The 25580-nt window shown below is 38.1% G+C and overlaps 1 protein-coding gene across 4 annotated transcripts in view; it reads right to left on the bottom strand.

Moving 5' to 3' along the window:
- The window catches only part of LOC126471633 (metastasis-associated protein MTA3), a 228201-nt gene that overhangs the window by 5043 nt on the left and 197578 nt on the right, over nucleotides 1-25580 (bottom strand). The window contains exons 14-17 of one of the 4 annotated variants that reach the window (XM_050099878.1): nucleotides 18913-19116; nucleotides 13350-13469; nucleotides 5351-5368; nucleotides 4687-4967 (exon numbers count right to left, since the gene is read on the bottom strand). In XM_050099878.1, coding sequence (XP_049955835.1) covers nucleotides 4735-4967; nucleotides 5351-5368; nucleotides 13350-13469; nucleotides 18913-19116 — 575 coding nt within the window. In that variant the 3' untranslated portion in view covers nucleotides 4687-4734. The remainder of the gene's footprint in view (nucleotides 1-4686; nucleotides 4968-5350; nucleotides 5369-13349; nucleotides 13470-18912; nucleotides 19117-25580) is intronic. The other 3 variants (XM_050099871.1, XM_050099877.1, XM_050099874.1) reach the window with 3 other exon arrangements.

The raw sequence follows: 25580 nt of genomic DNA, 5'->3' as shown, positions 1-25580 counted from the left end.
ATGAAATCCTCCCCACTCCACCAAGAGTGTCTTTCCGCCGTCCACCTAACCTTCGTAACCTCTTAGTTCATCCCTATGAAATCCCCAAACCACCTTCCCTACCCTCTGGCTCCTACCCTTGTAACCGCCCCCGGTGTAAAACCTGTCCCATGCACCCTCCCACCACCACCTACTCCAGTCCTGTAACCCGGAAGGTGTACACGATCAAAGGCAGAGCCACGTGTGAAAGCACCCACGTGATTTACCAACTGACCTGCCTACACTGTGACGCATTCTATGTGGGAATGACCAGCAACAAACTGTCCATTCGCATGAATGGACACAGGCAGACAGTGTTTGTTGGTAATGAGGATCACCCTGTGGCTAAACATGCCTTGGTGCACGGCCAGCACATCTAGGCATCCTTTCGTCTTTCCCTCTCCTTCCTTCTTTCCTGATGAGGCAACAGTTTGTTGCGAAAGCTTGAATTTTGTGTGTATGTTTGTGTGTCTGTCGACCTGCCAGCATTTTCATTTGGTAAGTCACATCATCTTTGTTTTTTAAATTTCTTTTGTGGTGGTGGGATCGGTGACATTGCATGCATGTGTACCCGAGTTGTTCTCATTTAAGACGGTGTTCTTCGGCAGACAATCCTCACTGACTACTTTAAAAATTTCGAGTACGGAATGTTTGAGCATGTGCCGCTAGCAACGTAATCCTAATTACCGAGTGATGGTGGCCTCTTTCCTATGCTGAAACTTACGAAGCAGTGGTGCAGTGAAAGAAACTGTCACTGAGCAGCTAAATAACTTGAGTAATAAGTGTAGAAAAACTCATTTTATGTTACAATAACTGTTTTGCTTTGTGTTATGACTAAATAGAAAACTATTTTTAGTTTTTCACAAGTCTCCAAGAAATTTTACCATATTCCCATAATTTCTGCATTTTTTTTTTTAATTTGAAGATGTTCCTTTTCTGAACTACACCTTTAAAGTGAAGGCACTGTTCTCATTACGTTGTGGAATATTAGTTCATTCCATATAATATATCTTCAGAGTTTATACCAAAGCCAACTGCACAGAACTAAAACATTGTAACGTCATGTTAAATGGTAGCAATGGGAAACATAATTCGAGACTTTTTTTTTTTTTTTTTTTTTTTTTTTTTTTAAAAAACTATGCACTAGCAACAGATTAAGAGCTTCAAAATGTAAAAACTACACATTACTAAACAACATACAGAATCCCCCACCCCCCATATTTTTTAAAGAAAAGGGGGAATGATGTAAAACTCTTTATCATCAGAGAAATCACTTTCAAGAAATCCTTTCACAAGAGGTATACATATAGATTAAACTAATAATCTGTTTATACTAGATAACTACATAGCTTTTTTCAGTTTGTCAAGTCAAATGAAACACATTACAGCTATTAAAGGACAAAACTGATAATCAAATACTGCTAATGGTTATTGTAATGGGAAAAAAAAGAGAAATTTTACTTGAAATGTGGTCAAAAACTGCAATAAGACAGTTTTATGCGTGTGCTCATAAATAATGGAATTGTGATAAAAACAAACAGATAACACAGTAATTTTACACTATCATAGTGTAAAATTCTATGTGGGATATAAACAACTAACACTTTGACTGCTTTGGACGAGTTAAACTGTCATACTCCACTCTTCCCCAGGTGCTGAGCACGTGTTTAAAAACAGCCTGTGTGTTTTCCTTAAGCACTATTGACGTGTTTAGTTGTTCCCTTCCACTAACCCTCTCCACTGCTGAAGATGAGTTACTTCCATACCTCAGTGAATAAAGAAGTTTGTAGTAATCAAACAACATACATGACTTTTTGCAACCTATCATTTGCCAGAAAGCTCGTTTTGATATCTTCAACCATTTATGAAATATGATAATTGCTATGAACACAATTTCCGATGTACAGGAATGCAATTGGGCACACCACAAGTGACAGTCCACTGGATATAAAGACAGGTAACTCTAAAACAAAATGAGATATTGTTCTGTTCTCAGTTTTATATAAAATTCTGATATTTTGCCACAGGGTTAACGAGTGAAGAAAACTACTCACTGTATAATAAAGATGTTTGCCCTCAAAATAGAATACGTACAGCTCACAAAATAGATGCACTGGAGAATTCCAAATAAACCATTAGCAATATCCAAGAAAAATCAGAAGGAAATCGTGAATGTGAAAGTTGAGGAAAAGACAAATACCGTAAGGGACCACTACGTAAAACTTAGCAAGATTTTTTTTGACAAACTATTAAACTGCAATGAACCAAAGAGACATTTCCCACTTTCATTCCTGAAAGATACTTATAGAACTAATTCAAGACATGAAAAACAACAAAGCAGCAGATTAAGAAAAAATTGCCACAGGACTCTGGAACTGACTAATGGAAATCGATGGCAAACAATAAAACAGATGAATATTATTCTTAACAGTTATATACAGGGTCTTTTCCCAGGGCCCTACACGATAGGTTAGAGAAGTAGGTAGATGCAAAGATTGGGGAGTATCAGGGTGGATTTTGGAAAGGAACGTAATTATGCAGAGCAGATCCTGCATCATGAGCTCATAACCCACGAAAGAATAACGAGATGCATGCCCTACGTTGCTGTGTTTGTGGACTTCAAAAAGTTGTGTGGCTCTGTTGTCAAAATGTCTCTGAAACAGTGGGAGAGTCGAGTATGGATGAGAAAACAAGAAAAAGATTTGACAAAAACTAATAAACACAACATCTAAAATTAAATCTTTAGGCGAGATATTGGAAGCTTTCGAGGTGTGAACATGCGTCAGACAAGGAGATGGTCTATCCCCTATTTTGTGCAATTGTGTCCTCAAAAAAGTGATCGAAGAATGGGAAGAACAACTTGGAAAAAGTGGGGTAAGTGACCTGGCAGACTATAAAAACAAAAATCTCATAATTCGCTGTTTCGTTTTTACTGATGGATCTCACAATACCGTCAAGAGCCCCATTGCAATGAACATAGCAGAAAAATCAGTCTTTCAAGTATCTTATGCATAAACAAAAGATATAACGACTATAAAAGATGCTCCAAAGTACAAGAACACTGATTACAGAAAAATTAATAGTATCAATAAATTTAAGTAGCTTGGTGAGATGATAAAAAAAGAATGGCTGTGACAAGAGAGCTAACAAATTCAGAACAAGGATATTGGAAACAACTTTGCAGTTGTTAAAACAAACTATAATAAAATGACTGCCTCCTCTCAAGAAAAATTACAGTACTATGCTAAAACAAAATAAAAGGTTTACACACTGCTAAATGCCAGATTTCACTGAGGTGGGAAGAAATAGAAAACATGGAGAAGAAAGACAGGAAAATCTTAAGAAAAATTTTGGGTGGGTGGGTGGGTGGTGAATTTCAGAATAGAAATAATGAAGACTTCTAAACAAAAATTTAACAACTAAATGTAATTTTGAGAAAACTCTTCATGTTTTACAGCCATCTGGTTTAGATGAATTAAAACAGGTTATGCAAGAGAAATTCTGAACATGCTAACCAGAAAAAATCTCCATGGCGCAAGTGTTTCCAAGCAATCAGAAGCAATCTGAAAGAGGTGAAAATTTAACATCAAATTCTGAATTGAGATACTAAACTCTGACTTTAGATACAAGCATCCAGAGAAAACCAAAAAAGAAAACTGGAGAAAAATCATCAGAATTTCATAAACAACTCTGATCCAAGGAAAAACGAATGGCAAAACCGGAAGTTGCATTAGACATAGTTATTTCTGTGGTCCACAGGACGCCCAAACTAGATAAAACAATGTTTAGTAGCACGCCACCACCCCAACAACAATTTCTCTGTGTAATAAAGGTGTTTAGCACAATACAAGAATAACAATAAAAACAGCAGCAACAACATCAAGCACATGTGCTCTTTTTCGCTTTACCACAACTGACTAGGATTACCATGGTCTGCTTCCTCTAATACAGTGAACATTTTTGGAATGTGAATACAATCTGCTGTCATATTCTATTACAGCTTCTGTTAATTCCCCTGTGAAACTGACCATATCGATCTTCCCTTTTTCTTTTTTGTGTTAAATCTGGGGAAGGAGCTTACAGAATACAAAGACAAAATTTCCACTGTCTTGTGTCAACATAGTCACCTGTTGATTTCTTTATGTAATAATTACAGACATTTTATTCTCTACTTTTATTCTTATGCATCATAGTTTCTACATGAAACAAAAACGATACTCACTAAGAAAAAACTAAGTGAAATGTCCTGTATGAGAGACAGGGGACGGAAAACTGTTTAAACAGGTGTGTGTGTGTGTGTGTGTGTGTGTGGGGGGGGGGGGGGGGGGGGGGAATGTAGAAACTCTCTAGAAATAGAAATGGACTCTCTCTCTCTCTCTCTCTCTCTCTCTCTCTCTCACACACACACACACACACACACACACACACATACACACACACACACACACACATTGAAAAGCCAATATTTTGTTGTTCCTGTCATGTTTACACTTCTGAATCTATTACTATAGAAACTGAACCACTCACCCCCACTTCACAGCCTATAAAAACAATAGTAATGAAACAAAAGCATGGAATTTTATTTTTCTTATTAATGTGTAGTGTTTTGCCAAGAAGGCATAGAGTACCAACTGAAGCAATTGCATATCTCACTTGCATATGTATCACCTAAGGGTTTTTTGATGTGCATGTCTTCTAATGTACCGAAGAGTTCACTCACTTGGTACCCTCTGTGGATCTAAAGTACACATCATCTGGTGCATCTGTCCAAGATGTTACTTGCTTTCGACCACTACCAGAACGGATCATTGTTGCCATTTTGGGTTTTCCATTCAGGTGATTGATGACAGATCGCCCCACCACAGGTGGGAAGTTTTCTGGTCCTCGCGAAGGTGCTATTTCTTTATTGGGTCGTTTCGCAGGAGGGCCCGGTTGTGGTACAACAATACCTGAAAAAGTTGATGTTTCATAAGTACACACATTGCAGCGTATTTATGAGACAATAACCATATCAATATAAAACAAAGATAGCAAGATGACAACATTTATAGAATTTAAAAGCAGTTATGACTCAATGATTATTTAATCAATATGTGACAATTCAAGGCAATACAGATACGTCTTTCTCATTTTCCTCCGCAGCATAACTTTTGTATATGACTTGAGAAATCTTCCCTGTCACTCATGATCACTTCAGAATACTGTTTACGAAATATTACACATACATTGTCTACTTTTTATAACTGTCCATTTCTACCATTGCAGGTTCAGCTATCAGTGAATACGAAATTTAAGACCTGAGTTACGTAAATTAAAAGCTTTAAGAACATACCTTCATCCCATTCCAGATCTGATTTGAAGCCACCAACAGAAAGAAAATAAATGTTATGGTCAAATAAATTATACTCTCAACAAAAACAATTATGTATACATAATTACTAGACAATAACAAACTGTTCTGAAACTTAAGAAGTCAAACTGTTGCAATGGTTACATCTATGCAAGTACATACGCATACGTCCCACCGATATCAATGCCGATGTAAATAGCATACAAGACTACTCACATAAAAAGAGATATCTCTTGTGTTTTAGATCTTCTGTTTTCTGTCAGTTCTGACAGCAGATTTACACATAGGCATACCAAACTGCTACTTGTGCTACGTTGCATAAATAATAAGTTTAAAACTATTTCAACATTTCATTCTGAAGAGTTTTGTCTACTATATATTTATAATATTTATAGGGAAAAAAACTACTTATTGGAAGCAACAAATGGGACGCACACAAGGAAAGAATTTTATACACGTCAGCTTTTGGAACCAGGGGCTCCTTTCTCACCAGACAAATAAAAATGTCAAATAAAAGGAAATGAACCTGACAACACTTTTTCTGTATCTTGAAGCTGTGCTGACCCAAATGTAACCCATACTTTTTCCCAAAAATTTGGCTAGTGATGCTTTTTTAGTTTGGAAGGGAGCAACAATATCATTAGTGTTTGGAAATTAATTGTTGTATATGAGGTAACAATGTCACCATATTACATTGTTGAAATTTCTTTTAATAATGGATTCTCATCATGTTCACAGTTCTGTTACTCTTAAAGACAGGGTATGCACAGCTTTTCCTCTAACTAACAAGCAAAATAAAGTCTTCACTATTGGGTGGTAATGTCAAAAGAAAATTGTCAGCACTGTTATGATGCAAATTCCAAACTCTCCATTATTTGTTACACAAAGAGCACATCTAATAGAGAAGCTAACAAAAACCTGGTGGAAAACATTCTGCACTTGAAGCTAGGGTTCATATTTTTTTTGTACTAGTTAAAAGGACAGATGGAATAAAAATATCTTGATAAATAATCCAGTTAAAGGCTTTGGAAATAAGTGAAGACCTCAAGCATACCACAGACTGAATTCCATGGGAGTATCAGCTGGTGCTGCAGTTTTACACACAGAAATGACCTCTCTATCTGGGGAAGCACTTCACTAGCACAGACTCTGTCAGAAGTAAAGTTTAATTCAGTTACTACTTTCCAAGTACTTTCTGTTGTGATAGCAGAGTCTCATTTATGGGTGTAAGACTAGGATCACTCGTATCAGAAGTGAAAAATCATACGATTTAAATCTCTAAGATTAAATGTCTCTTGCATTATGTATAGCACATTGGTCGTTGTCTAGAGACAGGTAATAAAGTATGGTAGTCACTTGTACGTACCCTCTATACAAAATCGGCACCAGCGATGAGCACGAACAGGAAAATTTTGCGAAAACAATAACACGAAAAATAATGCGAAATTAGTAGCTTTTAGCAAAATACGGCAAAATCAGTGATTTTTATGACATCTAACAAAAATTTGTTATTTCATTACATAACAATTTTATAAATCTGAGGATGCCAGTTTACTATTCATAACTGATAGTTACTGAATGTTAAAAGTGCATTTTGACTTCTTATCTTCTCAGGACTGAAGGTCATTATAATCTTAAACAACAGTTCAGTTACCGTGTAATGAACTTTGATGTGATGACAAAAACAGCACAGAATTTAGAGAAAATGCCGAATTCAGCAAAAGTCAATGGCGAATTTGGCAAATATCTGCAGAGAGTTTTGCAAGTGACCAACGAATTTGGCCAAAACAACGCCAGATCAGGTACAACAACACTGAATTTGGCAAAAGTAGTAGATTTAGAAAAAATACAGAACCAACACTGAATTGGGCAAAAACACCACCAAAGTCTACAAAAAAACTACGCTGAATTTGAAAAATACACCATATTTGGCAGCAAACTACATCAAATTTGTCGGAAAAAGACCAAATAGACAAAAAAAAAAAACACCAAATATATATTTTTTTAAAAAACCAACTTGGTATACAACAACATCTAAAACAAAAAATGGAATTTGCCCAAAAGACGGCGAATTTGTCAAAAAACTACTTTTAAACTTACGAAAAACAATACCGAATTTGGCTAAGAAAGATACAGAATGTGGCAAAAAACACCAAATTTCCACAAAAATAACATTGAATTTGGCTGTAAAATAAAATGATTTTTTTCTGTCCCTATTGATGAGATGAACCATGGACCTTGCTGTTAGTAGGGAGGCTTGCATGCCTCAGCGATACGTATAGCTGTACCATACGTGCAACCACAACGGAGGAGTACCTGTGGAGAGGCCAGACAAACGGTTGGTTCCTTAAGAGGGGCAGCAGCCTTTTCAGTAGTTGCAGGGGCAACAGTCTGGATGATTGACTGATTTGGGCTTATAATTTCAACCAAAACAGCCTCTTGTGTTGGTACTGTAAATGGCTAAAAGTAAGGGTAGACTAAAGCTGTAATTTTTCCAAAGGGCATGCAGCTCACCTGTATGGTTAAATGATGATGGGAGTCCTCTTGGGTAAAATATTCCATATATATAATTAAATAGGGGTAAGGCAGGATTAGGTGGGGGGGGGGGGGGGAGGGAAATAATAATAGGAATACAGATAAGGTACTATGAACAGCACAACAAATGCATTATTGTAGCTAACATAGACATGAAGCCCACACCCACCACAGTGTATATATGCCAACTAGCTCACAGATGGAGGAGGAGATTGAGGACATGTATGATGAGAGAAAAGAAATTATTCAGATAGTTAAGGGAAATGAAAATTTAAGTCATGGGGGACTGGAACTCGAGGGAAAGGAGGAGAAGGAAAAGTAGTGGAAGTATGTGGACAGGGGGACAGGAATGAAAGAGGAAGTTGCCTGCTAGAATTTTCCACACAGTTTAATTTCATCATAGCTAACACTTGGTTTCAGAATCATGAAAGAAGGTTGTATACATGGATGAGACCTGGAAAAATTGGAAGGTTTCAGGATGATTATATAATGGTAAAATGGAGATTTAGGAGCCAGATTTTAAATTGTTAAGGCATTTCCAGGGACAGATGTGGACTCTGACCACAATTTATTGGTTATGAACTGCAGGATAAAACTGAAGAAACTGCGTAAAGGCAGGAATTTAAGACCATGGGATGTAGATGAACTGAAAGAGGTTGTATAGAGTTCCAGAAAGAGCATTAGGGAACGATTGACAAGAACGGGGGAAAGAAATAAAATATAAGAAGAATGTGTAGCTTTGAGAGATGAAATAGTGAAAGCAGCATAGGATCAAGTAGGTAAAAAGACAAGGACTAGTAAAAATCCTTGGATAACACAGGAGATACTGGATTTTATCGATGAAAGAAGGAAATATAAAAATGCAATAAATGAACTGGTGAAAGGGAATAGCAATGTCTCAAAAATGAGATCAACAGGAAGTGTAAAATGACAAAGCAGGGATGGCTAGAGTGCAAATGTAAGGATTTAGAAGCATGTATCACTAGGGGTAAGATGGATACTGCCTACAGGAAAATTAAAGAGACCTTTGGAGAGAAGGGAACCGCCTGTATAATATCAAGAGCTCAGATGGAAAACCAGTACCAAGCAAAGAAGGGAAAGCAGAAAGATGGCAGGAGTACACATGGCAATCATAATTAATAGCGTAAATGCATACAGTGAAATATCTAGGGATGGAAGAATAACTAACGAAATTAACAGGAGGTTACAGAAGGGAGGCAATTTCTACCAAACAATAAAACACCTGATTTGGAATTATGAAGTTTCAGAAAGAGCAAAACTCCTTTTGTATAAGAATTATTATATCCCTATTGTCACCTATGGTGGAGAAACATGGACAATGACAGAAAGGGACTGGAGCAGACTGCAAGAAGGGGAAATGAAATTTCTCAGAGCAGTTAAGGGTAAAACAAGAATGGACAGAGTAAGGAATGTAGAGGTTAGAAAGGACCTTAAACAAGGAAGTATGAGAGAAGAAATTGAAAGAAAAGATTAAAATGGTATGGGCATGTTAAGAGGATGCATGGGCAGAGACTCCCCAAAATTATGGAAGAACTAAAGATGGATGGGAAAAGATCTAGAGGGCGCCCAAGAACACGGTGGAAAATGGGAGTGAGAATATCTGTAGAAAGGAGAGGTGTGACCTGGCAGCAAGTGGAGGAAGAAAAGTGGTGGAATGACCGAACCAAATGGAGAGGACTCATCATCAGCACCCAGACCCAGCAGTATCTGGAGCGGGATTCGGATATAGACAGAAATGCATATAGTTGAGAGTACATGATACTAGAAGCAAAAAAGTCTCAGAAACAATAGGGGTGTTGAGAGGCGTGTTAATTATCGAACTATCAGTTTAATAAGTTACAGATGCAAAATGCTGATAAGAATCTTTCACAGAAGAATGGAAAAACTGGTAGAAGCCAACCTCGGAGAAGATCAGTTTGGATTCTGGAGAAGTGTAGAAACATGCGAGGAAATATTGACCCTATGGCTTATCTTAGAAGATAGGTTAACGAAAGACAAACCTCATTTAGAGCATTTGTAGATTAGAGAAAGCTTTTGATAATGTTGAATGGATGATGATGACGATGATGATGATGATGATTTGGTTTGGTTTGTAGGGAGCTCAAGTGCACGGTCATCAGCACCTGTACAAAGTCCCAATTTTGACACTTTCCAATTTTTACACAATCCAATCAAGCCACTGTCATCAATGATGATGATGATGATGACGATGATGACACACAAACACCTAGTCCCTGGGCAGACAAGATTCCCAACCCAGCTGGAAATCAAACCCAGGACCCCATGATCTAGAGACAGACAATGTTGACTGGAATACTCTCATTCAAATTCTAAAGGTGGCAGGGGTAAAATGCAGGGAGTGAAAGGCTATTTACAATTTGATGGCAGCTAAGATAGACACGAGGCACGAAAGGGAAGCAGTGGTTTAGAAGGGAGTAAGACAGGGTTGTAGTCTATCCCTGATGTTATTCGGTCTGTATATTGAGCGAGAAGTGAAGGAAACAAAAGAAAAATTTGGAGTAGGAATTAAAATCCAAGGAGAAGAAATAAAAACCATGGAAGATTGCGGATGACATCGTAATTCTGTCAGAGACAGCAATGGACTTTGAAGAGCAATGAACAGTGTCTTGAAAGCAGGATATAAGATTAACATTAACAAAAGTGAAACGAGAATAATGGAATGTCATCTAACTAAATCAGGTGATGCTGAGGGAATTAGATTAGGAAATTAAACACTTAAAGTGGTAGATGATTTCTGTTATTTGGGAAGCAAACTAACTGATGATGGTTGAAGTAGGGAGGATATAAAATGTAGATAGGCAAAGGCAAGAAAAGTGTTTCTGAAGAAGAGAAATTTGTTAACATTGAGTATAAATTAAATGTCAGGAAGTCCTTTCTGAAAGTATTTGTATGGAGTGTAGCCATGTATTTAAGTGAAACATGGACAATAAACAGTTTGGACAAGAAGAGAATAGAATAGAAGCTTTTAAAATGTGGTGCTACAGAAGAATTCTGAGGATTACATGGGCAGATCATGTGATTAGTGAGGAGGTACTGAATATAATTGGGGAGAAGAGGAATTTGTTGTACAACCCGACTAGAAGAGGGATTGGTTGGTAGGACGCATTCTGAGGCATCAAGGTACCATTTGTTTAGTGTTGGAGGGAAGCGTGGGCAGTAAAAGATCATAGGGGAAGACCAAGGGATGAATACGGTAAGCAGATTCAGAAGGATGTAGATTGCAGCAGTTACTGAGAGATGAAGAAGCTTGCACAGGATAGAGTAGCATGGAGAGCTGCATCAAACCAGTCTTTGGACTGAAGATCACAACAACATTGATGAGATGCTGGTCTTTTGGGAAATGCCGAGCAATATGAGAATGGCCTACAAGAAGGAAACAGGTGCCTCAATACAAATACCTGGAAATGAAAAACAAAGAATTACTGTGATGTTAGCAGTTACTCAAGAGGGCAAGAGTGTGGACAAGTCCCTCTATGTTATTCTGAAGTGTAAAATTTTGAGCAAGGAAAATTTCACTTAGAGGATTGCGATTTGTTGCCAAGAAATATGCTTTATGACAAAATTAATGATGGACTAGCCAGCTGCAGTTTAAAATCGCAGTCTTTGTGTACTGTTCAGTATGAGTGTGTTGCTTGTGTTGGACGTCTTTAAGCATCATCTCACACCTTAAGTAAAGAATAAAGTTGCTGCAATGTAGGCAGACCTAGTTGTTATGCTTGGAGGTATCACTTCGAAGCTGCAAGAGCTTGATGTCATGGTAAACAAGACATTTAAACATCACCTCTGAAAACACTAATGCAATTAGCTTTTAGAAGGGACTCATATACTCACGCCATCTGGCAATATTAAAAAGCCATCAGTCAGCTGAAAGAGTGTGTGTGTGTGTGTGTGTGTGTGTGTGTGTGTGTGTGTGTGTGTGTGAATTCCCTCTTCATGGCGTACAGTATCACTAGTTAATGTCGTCAAAGAGTTCAAGAAGTACTGCATGTCTAGTGGGAGGACAATGTATTTAGTCAAGATAGTGGCAAAATATTCAGAGAGATGAAACAATACCAGAGGTAAAATTAATATTAACATCAGAGAAGACTGACAAGATGGCTAATATTTCTATTTCATTTACTTACATAACAACATTTTAAAAATTGTTAATAGTGACCATACTGTGAAAAGTTTTTGTAAATTGATAAGATGACAAATTTTTCTCTACTATGTACCTCCCCCTCAAAATTACAGATGTACCTTACATTCATGCCAATAATGCTTCAAACTTTTCCTTCTGCCAGATGAATGTGCTCTTTGTCCCAAAACTTAAAAAAGTTAACAACTTCTCTCAGTTTCTTGGTCACTCATGAATCCTCTAACGCCCACCACCACAACCACAACTTCATCTGACATCTACTCCTGGATCAAGGTCTTTTCTGGGCCATTATATGCATTGTTTTTAGTTAATGCATCCATGTGGCTCCAGCATATATTCTGATACCATGCATCCATGTGGCTCCTACATGTATTGTAACGTCATATTGACACCTTCAGTTAGGTCACTATCTCAGTCTTCTGTTATCTCTTGGAATCCAGTCAAGAACTTTCTGGGTTGATCTACAATGTAATTGCTTGGCTACATGTTCCACTCTACTTAGTTTCCTGTTTGCAAGTAATAATTACATACCTCCTCCAGTGGGGCACTTTCAGTCTGCTTGCTTTCCTGTCTGTGTTAGTCATTCCCAACATATACTTCTCCACTGCTCATTGCGAGGAAACCCTCAGTTTTAGTATGGTTTTTACATTTTCTCGTTGCCACAATACAAGCTGGTACAACACACTGACTGTAAACTTTCACTTCCAGACAGTTCAGAAGCTTTTTGAAAAATGTATTTAGTTTACTGTAAGTAGTCCAGGTGAGTTTTACTCTTCTTTTTATTTCTTTCCCTGTCAATCCAACTATCTTCAACTGCCCTAGTTACAAAAACTGAACAACTGGTTCTCCAACTACATTATGAAATTTAACTGATTTATTTTTGATGTATATGTTATAAATGTTTTTAAGTCTTACAGTAACTGATTTTAAGGTCTTTAAGTTCTTCCACTTATAGTTGCAGTCTGTCAGCAAAACAAAGATAACTGAGGTATGTTCCATCAACAAATACTCCTTCAATTTCTCAGTTCAAGGATCTGAAGACTTTGTCTTACACTGCTGAGAACAGTTGCGGTGCTGTGGAATCTCCTTTCTTGACACCTCTTTCATTTACGAATTACTCACTAAACTGATGAACTTACTTTGATTATTATTTAGTTTTATCTTTTTACAAGACTCAAATATTGTTATACCTGATGGTATCATTATCTTTACTGCAAATATCACTAAAGTTAATACATCAGCAAATAAGAAGAAAAAGTCTCTTACCATCCATACCATTCACTTCTTCATAAGCTCGCCGCTTCAGAAGAGGTGCAGGTACATTATTGAGGGCAGCTTTTTCAGCTTCTGGTTTATTTGGGACACGTTCATACAGGAGAGTGCCATCTGCAATTATAAGAACAGTATCCTGAAGAACAATTTATGAATGATACTACACTAAATCTGCCAACAGCAGCTGCTATTAAAACAATGCTGTTGATAACATACAACAATAAAAAATCTATTAATTTCATAGCAACGGTTTGTGGCTTATTTTACCTGACGATTTGCCTCTCTTATAAATCGTCTATTCCGTCAAGTGTTGTTTCCTGTTACAATCTTAACGTGTTGCGAAACAGGTGCCATGTTCAGATAGGTAATAAAATTCAAATCAAACATGGCACCTTCTTCACAACTATCATATAACGCTATTTTCTTCCAATCACTTTTCAAGAGTGGAAGTATATGTAATGTTAATAGTCCTAAAGACATACCCTTCTCCGTTTCCACTATACTGAACTGCAGAAAATTATGTATCAAGTTGCAGTATCACAACAGCAATCCTAAATTAGAGCTAGTCACACTGAAATGAATACACCCCTATCCACTGGAATTCTTATGTGTGGAAATATTTTATTTTGTTTGAATTGTCTTAGAGTGATGAGTGGAAAGCTCAATACGAGTGCACCCTTTGTGGAACACTAAAGGAATTATTACTATGAACAGCAATTGGCTACATTAGAAACGTAAGTACACAAGAAATCACAAAAACTGACATGACATGAAATCTAACGTATCCTTCATGTTATGAAGAAGCCAATCTCATCACAAACAGTATAGTATTGCTCATCAAAATAAAATATACTCTGTCTGTAATTGTGAAAGGGATTTGAATGAGTTTCCACATTCTTGGAAACCCTGCACGAACACACTTTTTTTAAAAAAGTTCACCAGAAAATCTATTCCCTGTGGTGAAATGGAGTTAACACAGGAATAATGGCAAGTAATGCAGAGATGATGTAATCAGTGTGATATCTCAAGTTGTTGCAATGGCAATGTAACATTCATATACTATTCCGCAGAGAAACTGTTCCAGACTGATCTTATAGTTCAGTCGACATCTGCCTATCAGCAAAATAAATGATTTCCTGCCTCAATATCTGCCCACAAATGTCTCTTAAGAGAGCAAATATGTCAATGATGGTAGAATGGAATGTCACACCTCTCCTACATTAAAGGACACAATGACTAGATGACTGTGTGGCCAAGTTGTGAAGAGCAGCAAATAGTTCTATTCACAATGCTGAGACATGTCGTCAGAGCCTATTGTATTATTCAGCACAACAGTGCTGGTGTGTGTGTGTGTGTGTGTGTGTGTGTGTGTGTGTGTTTTTAGAGAGAGAGAGAGAGAGAGAGAGAGAGAGAGAGAATTTTCTTGGCTGCTTAATGATTTGCATGTTCTGTGTTGATGCAAATATGGTTAAGTCATCAATATTGTTTTTGAAGCGATACTGAAGTCAAATTTTGCATAGTACTGGAGACTTTCTCCTCTATATATAGTGTGTTTAGCATTGACAACAGAACAACAGCAAGAAAGATTATAGTTGAATTAAAATTACTTGCCAGTTGATGTCAACCACTTGCTGTTGCATAAGTGTTGAAGTGCTGTTACATGTAATGCAGGGCAACACTGGAAACGGCTGCCATCAGGTATGATGGCAATGCCAGCTGTCCACAGCTAATTTTAAGTTACCAACGACTTAACCATATCAGACGTCACGTTTTCTAACCCAGAATTTACACTGATGTCCTAATCTAAGAACAATCTTGTGATGTGCAATATATCTGAGAAAACTGTGGTCAACAACCTGTGACAGAACTATTAATCACACTCACTTTTTTCCTGTGAATAAAGATAACCATTACATGCAAATTCAAGACAGAAAAATTTCAGTTTCAGAACTGAAAGCAAACTGCAATTTCTTACTTTCATTGGTTGCCTGAAACCGTCCTCACACTGACTACATGAGCTGAAGCAATACCAAATGATGAGCATCCTTGCTGGCACTCTGTTACAGGTTGTAGGCAATACATGCAGATTGCAAACGAAAAGAGAATGATAGGAAGAAATAAACATGAGTGAACTAAAAAATCCAATACAATTATGAAAATGATGTGGCAAACAATAAAAAAATTAACTGAATAAAAAAATTAACTGAATAAAAATAATAATCAAAGTCATTTGGATAAATATTTAAAAATAAAGAAAATTATCACCTGTTGAGATTCAAACCCACAACCTTCTGAATGAGTAGACAGTTACTTATCCACTACATTACAGCACCACATATTGTTACAGTTCTGTATTTAGTCCTTTACAGATCCAGTCACAATGATGATTTGGTGCCTTCAAGTTCGGCCACACACAATGTTGCATGAAGCTTATCTATTGTAGGCTGACCTCTATGATGATAACTGATTATGTGACACTGAATTGTGTTTTCTGCTAAATGATCCAGTAGTGAAGGTTAGTGATGTGTGTGAAATGTGCATATTTCATTACCACTGTTGTGTCTGTGTTGTTTTTGGTGTGGTTATTATGTCTGATGACATGTGAAATGAAAGGGCCAGATCCAGAATTCAGGATCCAAACACATCAAGAAAGAAAGCAGGACAAGGAGTTAAAAGTGAACTGACTGTTCCTTGTGACAATATGGTAACGGTGAACATTTTGGTGTGACACTGAGTGCTCGGAATAGAGGAAACGAGCTCCAACATGTAAAATGTCAACTGACAAGCAATTTTAATGTTTAAGGACTTTTCTATGGTGAGGAGAGGCACAAAAATTACGTATAAATGACATTTTTAAAATGGAAAATCAGTTTTTAGCAACATAAAGCAAAACATGGAAATATTTACTAAATTTTATGAAACTTAGTATTTTCCATGTTCTTATTTACAAAGTGAAATTATTGCAAATCTCAATTCCACAAATCATATGAATTAGAACACTTATGAATTATTCCACTGGAGCACCTATGAGCCAGCCTCAGGGAGGAAGTGTCGTCTCAATATCTGAGAAGCGATAATGGATAGTGCTGACCAAGTGGCGCCGGAGAACAAACAGGACTGCGTGCTTAGCTGTGCCTAAGGAGACAGGCCACACCAGGAGAAATATTGAATATGTGACTAGCCTTGTCTAGTGCATCACAGAATATTCTAGAAGCCGCCCTGTGACGCCATATGAGCCGTATAAATAAGGGCACATGAGGACTCAGTAGGGAGCTGAGATCTGCGGTGTATAGAGACACAGACTCTGTCATTTTGTGTCAGACACGGGGCTTAGCACTATTTGCTAGCCTTGGCTCTGTAGCACTCATGGAGATAGGTTCAGCAGACGGGAACTAGACTGATAGTGGGAATAAGCAGCAGTGCCAGTACGGGCTCTTCATTTTTCAGACGACAAGAAACTTTTGACTTATAACCATGCTTCCCTAACCTACCCTCATCGAGTTCCGTACTCTGCACCGCCTCACAGCCTGATTCTTCCAGCCGTTGGAGTTTCAGAAGCTGCCCACGCCTACTTCCACACATCGAGAAGGTCGGCTGAGGTAAGATCCCTGAGTTGTAGCAACGTGTCTAACTCACTCCCTCTCAGGACATGACAAAATTTGAGGATATTAGTTTACAAATATTGGTAACTGACTTATTCAATGCTGAATTTAGATTTTTACTTTTTCACAAGGCTGAATGATCAGATTTAGTAGGTTTCTCCTTTTATCAAAGTAAATAAATGTGATGTGTCATGTCAATTAATATAATGTAATTGATCAGTATGTAACGCAGCAAAATAAAGCAAAAAGAATGAATATGCAGTACAACTTCAAAAATAAGCTGCTAGGAAAAACACAAAAACTGGCAAACAAACAGGAAATTCCACTGAAACTGACAAAACAAAATATTACACTGAATTTTCTGTTCCTTGTATATGTGAATAACTTATCTGAACCCCAAAATTGCATGGTTGTAAGCTATGCCGATGACATATCCTACATCAGCTGTGGCAGTGATATGCAGCCTGCAGCTAACAGTACCGAGATCAGTTTCAATACTCTGTCCGTATACCTCACAGCAAACAAGCTCCTTGTAAATAAAGACAAAATGGTAATAATGAAGTTCATCCTCAGTTATAATGTTGCCATAACTGATACTGTATTTACATCCCCATTGGGTCTTGCATATGCAAATTCACATAAATTTTTGGGCATTGTCGTTAATGAACACTTCTCATGGAAAGAACATGTAGATAATATTTGCAAGAAAATCAGTAGAAATTTGTATCTACTGAAATGGGTCTCAGCCTTCTTGGACCATGATACTTTAAGGCAAATTTATTTTGGGTTGATTCATCCGCACCTTCAGTATGGTATTGAGATATGGGGTGGGGCTACAGCAGTTCACACACATAGACTTTTTAGATTTAAAAAAAAAAAAGCAGTAAGAATGGTAGCCACAGTAAAGAAGAGAGAGCCTTGTAGAGACATCTTAAGACTATATAAAATTCTCACGGTGTACTTCATGTATATACTGCAGACAGTCATGTTCGTGAAACAAAATCCTGAATTTAATATGACAAACAGTAATGTACACAGCTATGATACACGGGGAAGGGAAAAGTTTCATAGAATTGTGAGCAATAAAAAGGCAACGGACCACAGCCCACATAGAATGGGAGCAATTTACTACAATGCACTACCCTGTGAACTCCAGAAAGCAAATCTAAATATGCTAAAAAGTAAACTGAAGCAAGTATTAATAGAGAAGTGCTGTTACTCTATAGAGGACTTTAAGTTGTAGTGCCATCTTGGAAAACAGTGTATATAGACAATGTCTCCAATCTATCAGTGGTATGAAAGAATGTAATTACACACAGTATTATGTGTACTGCACTATTATAAATATAAGCTAAATTGTGTTACACTATAGTGGACTCTACTTTTAGTGCCCTTTTGAAAAACAGTGTGTACAGACATGTGTCTGATCCATATGTCTGATTCATATGATGTTATGAAAAAATGTAAATATTTTATTGTATATGTGTAATGTAAGCTAAATCTTCCTGACAATGTCCAAAAACTTTTTGTTATATGCACAGAAAATAAATACATAAAAAACAAAAATTGGCAAACAAAATAACACCAAAATAAGCAAATTCTTAGAGAGAAACACACACACACACACACACACACACACACACACACACACACACACACACAGAGAGAGAGAGAGAGAGAGAGAGAGAGAGAGAGAGAGAGAGAGAGAGAGACTACTGCAAATTTATTTCGCTTGTTTTTCTCACCATATGTTCCTTTAATGACACATACCTATACATTAAAATTTTACGTGTAATAAAAGATAGAGCTATTATATCCTCTTTTCCGCTCACAGGACGTTCTTGTACAGTTCTGTTGTTCTACACCATCTTTCTGGATATCACACGACACTCTAAGCCCAACAATATCAATAGATATTCTATTTCTACAACACATGAAACATAATAATTACAAACCTGGTGCTTTTGGAGGTTTTGGAAAAGAAACATGATCAGGCTTTGGCAGCATATCTTTGGCTGTGAGGATTAGCCAATCAGGAGTGACAAGATTTGACTGTCCCAACCTGTTTGCAATGTAGGTTACACTACCTCTCTCTTTTTTCCGATATCTCATTAACTCTTTCAGTTCCAGCATTGTCTTCCCTCCCATATGTAGCTGGCCTGAAAGTACAAAAGAGGAATTTCAAAATTAAAAAATAATTGCAACATATCTACATACTTAAATTATATTCAAACATCTGTTACAAGTAATGACACTATCAATTGCCACTAAAAGCAATTTTGGTGTACCACTTTCAAAGAAATTTAACAATAGTTAGCATACATTACAGCTCCTCACTACAAACATTTGAGCTGACTGGAAAGATTAACTGTCACTGCCAAATTTCAAGTTCATTAATATTGTTATTAGATATAGAAAATGAGGAATGGAATGTTTTGCACGGCCAGAGACTTTTTGTGCAAAATTATTTCATATGTATGGTGTATGTATTACTTCCTCAAAGTTTCATCCTAACAGTAAGAAGGGTATGAAGAACACTGATGTGAAGCTATAGGACTATTCACTTAGTATAAAAAATTCATTTACAAGCATTCACCACCATTATCAGCATGACTGAAATTTTTGTTTTCAAAACCTCAAAATTACCTCAAACATTAAATGCATGCATGGTCAAAACAACAACAACAAAGATGTATACACACAAGAGTTGTAGATTTGGGTATAAGCTAGTATGATTTAATTAAATGTGCCAGAAAATAAACATACATGGATCTCAATACCACCTTTCACTTGGCAGCAAAGAAAAAAGAAATTCTGATGACAACATGTTGCCCACCCATCACATGAAATCATCATTACTGGATACTTAAAAGTTCCTTTGGTCAATGACTATAGGGGGTATTTTGTTTTCCTGTGCAGCTCTAGCGAGAGAAGCCTGAACTATGAAACAAACACGTGATGTGTAGTTCAATATCTGTGGGCCAAAGGGCACAAACAGAGCAAAATTTCACAGGGGTATGTGAGGCATGTATGGGGATGACTGTATGGACCATAGCAATGCCTACAAGTTATGTACATTCCTTCGAGAGGGCTGTGTGAACCTTAGTGATTCACCAAGGCTCCATACGGCAGGTAACAGCAGCAACCCCACAGAATGTCAGAGTCATTGAGGCACCAATTTTGAACAACCAGCATGTGCAATTGTCAACCTTATAGCAGCAGTTCAACATTTCCTTTGGTACAATGTATGATATTGTTCGTGACACTGAAATTTTGTAAAATTAGTGCTCCTTGGGTGCCTAAGAACCTGACAAACAACTACAAGGGCTAGCGAATGATTACAAGGTTGGTTGGTTGGTTTGGGGAAGGAGACCAGACAGCGTGGTCATCGGTCTCATCGGATTAGGGAAGGATGGGGAAGGAAGTCGGCCGTGCCCTTTCAGAGGAACCATCCCGGCATTTGCCTGGAGTGATTTAGGGAAATCACGGAAAACCTAAATCAGGATGGCCGGACACGGGATTGAACCGTCGTCCTTCCGAATGCGAGTCCAGTGTCTAACCACTGCGGAATGATTACAAGCTTGGATCAATTAATGCACTATGCCACAGAAGGGTGTGACTTTCTGAAAGGAACCATCACTGGTGATGAGTCGTGGGCATTTCAGTAGATGCCCAAAACCAAACAGGCCTCTATGGAGGGAATTATGCTGGTTCCCCAGTAAAAAGTCAAAGTGACTCAATCTGCTACAAAAATACTCATGACATTGTTCTGAAATATGCATGGTGGACTCTGCTGAACAAACGACCACTGTGAATGCTGCAGTCTACATTAAAACTTTGGTTACTTTGCATCATGCACTTCATGGCAAACTCCGCAACATCAATGCTGATCGTGTCAAACTTCTTTATGACAATGCTCGCCCCCATGTTGCTGCTCCTCTTCACGAGAATACGTCTAATTTGGATGTGAGGTGTCTAACGCCCACTGTACACTCCAGACCTTGCACCAATGGACTTTTATCCATTTGGTCCCACGAAGAAATTCGTGGCCAGCCAATGGTTTGCAACAATTAGGAAATGAAATCAGCAGTCCGCAGATGACTTTACATCATCCAACCAGACTTATATGAACAGGGAATGTTGAAATTGGCATCCATGATAAGAAAAATGTGTTGAGAATGTTGATGACTATGCAGAAAGAGGGTAAAATATGTAAATTTGTTCAATTTTTTTTTACCATTTGACTTAATGGTAATAACATTCTTGTGTGTTTCTTTTCAATTCTTCCTTCTACTGGTTGAGTTTCATTCAGACATATTTCTTGTGCTTCATTCAGACCGTACTTGACTGTAGATAACTGCATCATGCGTGAAAAGTCTCAGGTTTCTATTAATACTGTCCACAGGATCATTAACGTACAACATGAACAGCAAGGGACTTAACACGCTTCCCTGAGGTACACCTGAAGTACTTCTGCATCTGTCAATGACTCTTCATCCAAAACAATATGCTATATCTTCCCTACCAGGAATCCTCAATCCCCTCACATATTTCATCTGATACCCCATACAACTGTACTTTTGATAATAAGTGTAGGTGTGGTACTGTGTGACATGCTTTTTGGAAATCTAGAAATACTGAGGCATTTTAAGAGTTCCTAACCAGGAGCGAGTTATTTAGTCTTACCTGTGTGCTTTGGTTCTTTAGTTTTTTAATCTCTGTGAGTTACTCTAATTTATTAGACACAGTTTTTGCGTTTTCCTCAGTGTCTACAGTAGAAGTCTGCAGCATGTGTTGATAGTCCTTTGTTTGTCTGTGTATTGTAGTTTTCCACGATAGGGACTTAGACTGCTGTGTATGGACGCTAGCCGTGTCGGTGACACCTCGCTCTCAGCTCCACACTGTGTTGACCTAGGTTACACAGCTTGAGGCTGCAGTGGATGGACATCATTGTTGTGGGCCAGCTGTGGGAATCTAATGGATGTCCAGCATGACCCATGAGCCCACCGATTAGTCTACACCAATGGCCAGCCCAGTTACTTCCCACAATCAGGTTGACCCTCACCCGTATTTGAGTGGGTGGTCACCTCGAGAAATGGCAGGCCAGAAAAGACTTCGCAGGGGGTCAAATGTAAGGCCTCTCCAATTAATCTGACAAACTGTTTCCAGGTGCTGTCTGTGGCTGACACTGTCCCTCAGTCAGATGCAGTCACTTGTCTTGTCTCCGAGGAAAGCACTCAGCCTGCATGATCCGGGCACTCACAGAGGATGGGATCATTGGTAGTTGGGAGATCCAATGATAGGCGCACTATGGGGACCGTTAGGGACATGGCTCCCAAGGAGAGGAAGAAAGCCAGTGTGCACTCCATGTGCATACTGGGTGGAGTCACTGCAGATGTGAAACAGGACATTCTGGGTCCCATGAAGAGCACAGGGTGCATCCAACTGCAGGTGGTGGCTCACACTGCTATCAATGATGTGTGTTGCTTTGGATTGTAAAAGAGTCTCTCTGGTTTCGAGCAGCTATCGAAAGTGGTAAAGGCTGCCAGTCTTGCTTGTGAGATGAAAACAGAGCTCACCTTTTGCAGCGTAGTTGACAGGACCGATTGCGGACCTCTGGTACAGAGCTGAAGAGCATCTGAATCAGAGGCTCAGAAGGTTCTGTGACCATGTGGGCTGCAGATTCCTTAATTGTGCCATAGGATGATGGGCTTTTGTGTTCCGCTAAACAGGTTAGGACTTTATTACATGCAGGAGGTTACTAAACAGGTAGAGAGGGCTGTGTGGTGTGGGCTGGGCAAGTTTTTAGGTTAGAGGGTCTAGGGGAAACACAAGAAGTGCTTCAGTTTCAAAGGATGCAGGTCAAACACAGGAAGAACATATATCTAGGAATTATCGGTATAACAGTTGCAAATTGTCAAAGTTGTGCTGGGAAAGTAACAGAGCTCCACGGCCTAAAAGAAAGCACTGCTGCTCAAATTGTTATAGGCACTCAATGCTTACTAAATTTGGAGATAAGTTCAACCAAAGTTTTTGTTCGCGACCTAACAATGGATAAGCTAAATGCAGCTGGTGGTGGCCCGGTTGTTACTGTTAGTAGTGGCTTTATTTTCCAGTGAAATTAAAGTATGCAGTTTCTGTGAGTTAGTATGAGTAGAGGTCATTCTTGGCAACTGGAATAAAATAATAATTGTATCCTTCTACTAATCTCGTAACTCAGATGATACAATTGCTGAAAGGTTCAAAGAAAACTTAAGTGTAATTTCAAACAGTCATAGTTGGTGGCGATTTCAATTTACCTTAGATACGATGATGAAAATATATATTTAGATCCTGAGGTACGCACAAAGCGTCAACCAAAATTATGCTAAACGCATTTCTTGAAGATTATTTCGAGCACTTAGTTCATGAGCCCACTCGAAGAGTAATAGTTGCGAGAAGGCACATGACCTACTAGCAACAAATAATCCTGAGCTAATAAGAAGCATCAAAACAGATACAGGGATTAGTGAATACAGGGCTGTCATAGCAAGACTGAATACCACAACTCCCAAATCCACCAAAAATAAATGACATCAATATAATAGAAGGAAACATTCCACGTGGGAAAAATTATATATAACAACAAAGATGAGGTGACTTACCGAACGAAAGCGCTGGCAGGTCGATAGACACACAAACAAACACAAACATACACACAAAATTCAAGCTTTCGCAACAAACTGTTGCCTCATCAGGAAAGAGGGAAGGAGAGGGGAAGACGAAAGGAAGTGGGTTTTAAGGGAGAGGGTAAGGAGTCATTCCAATACCGGGAGCGGAAAGACTTACCTTTGGCGGAAAAAAGGACAGGTATACACTCGCACACACGCACATATCCATCCACAAATACAGACACAGAAATATGTCTGCTTGTGTCTGTATGTGTGGATGGATATGTGCGTGTGTGCGAGTGTATACCTGTCCTTTTTTCCGCCAAAGGTAAGTCTTTCCGCTCCCGGGATTGGAATGACTCCTTAACCTCTCCCTTAAAACCCACTTCCTTTCGTCTTCCCCTCTCCTTCCCTCTTTCCTGATGAGGCAACAGTTTGTTGCGAAAGCTTGAATTTTGTGTGTCTATCGACCTGCCAGCACTTTCGTTCGGTAAGTCACCTCATCTTTGTTTTTATATATAAAAATAAATGAAAAATACACTTGTTCAAAAAAGCAGAAAAAAGTTTTGCTTGACGTCTTTCTGAGAGACAATCTCCATTCCTTCCAACTTAACAATGTAAGTGTAGACCAGACGTTGCTCGAGTTGAAAGAAACAGTATCAACAGCAATTGAGAGATTTATACCAAATAAATGAACAAATGATTGAGCTGATCCCCTATGGTACACTAAAAAAAACCACCACCACATGCAAAATTGAAACGAACGTAAAATCCCCGAAATTAGTGATCTTTTACAGAAACTCAAATTTAGCATTGACTTCAATGCGAGATGCTTACAATAGTTTCTAAAACAACATTTAGTCTCAAAACCTGGCAGAAAATCCATAGAGATTCTGGTCACATGCAAAGTATGCTAGTGGTGAGACACACTCAAAACCTTCTCTGGATGACAGCAATGGAAATACAATAAATGACAGATTTACTAAACACAGCCTTCCGAAACTCCTTGACCAAAGAAGACAAAGTAAATAATCCAGAATTAGAATCAAGAACAGCTGCCAACATGAGTAACTCAGAAGCAGATATCCTCAGAGCAGTGAATCAACTTAAGTCGCTGAATAAAAGCAAGACTTCTTGTCCACACTATATACCGATTAGGTTCCTTATAGAGTATGCTTATAGAATAGCTCCACACTTAAGAATCATATACAACCACTTGCTCGACAAAAGATTAATACCCAAAGACTGGAAAGTTGCACGGGTCACACCAATATTCAACAAAGGCAATAGGGTAATCCACTAAATTACAGGCCCATGTCGTTAACAACAGCATGCAACAAGGTTTTGGAATATATATATTGTGTTTGTACATTATGAATTACCTCAAAGAGAATGGTGTATTGACACACAATCAACATGGATTTAAAAAAACATCGTTCTTGTGAAACACAACCAGCTCTTTACTCACACGAGGTGATGTATTCCTCATTTCCTATTAGAGTGTTCACAGCTCATAGTAACTGACAGAAAGTCATTATGAACAACAGAAGTGATTTCTGGTTTTCCCCACGGTAGTGTTCCTTATCTATATATACAATTTAGGAGACAATCTGAGCAGCTGCCTTACGTTGTTTGCAGATGATGCTGTCATTTATCATCTAATAAAGTCACCAGAAAATCAAAACAAATTGCAAAATGATTTAGATAAGATATCTGTATGGTGCGAAAATTGGCAACTGACCCTACATAATGAAATGTGTGGGGACATCCACAGGAGTGCTAAATGGAATCTGTTTATCTTCAGTCACACAATAAATCAATCAAATCTAAAGGCTGTAAATCCAACTAAATACCTATAAACAACTTAAACTGGAAAGAACACATAGAAAATGTTGTTGGGAAGGCAAACCAAAGACTTCATTTTATTGGCAGAACACTTAAGAGTGTCCATCCTCTTTTGGAGTACAGCTGCA

The sequence above is a fragment of the Schistocerca serialis genome, chromosome 1 (genome assembly GCF_023864345.2).
Source record: "Schistocerca serialis cubense isolate TAMUIC-IGC-003099 chromosome 1, iqSchSeri2.2, whole genome shotgun sequence".
NCBI classification, from domain to species: Eukaryota; Metazoa; Arthropoda; class Insecta; order Orthoptera; family Acrididae; genus Schistocerca; species Schistocerca serialis.
This window is presented reverse-complemented; position numbering and strand designations above follow the sequence as displayed.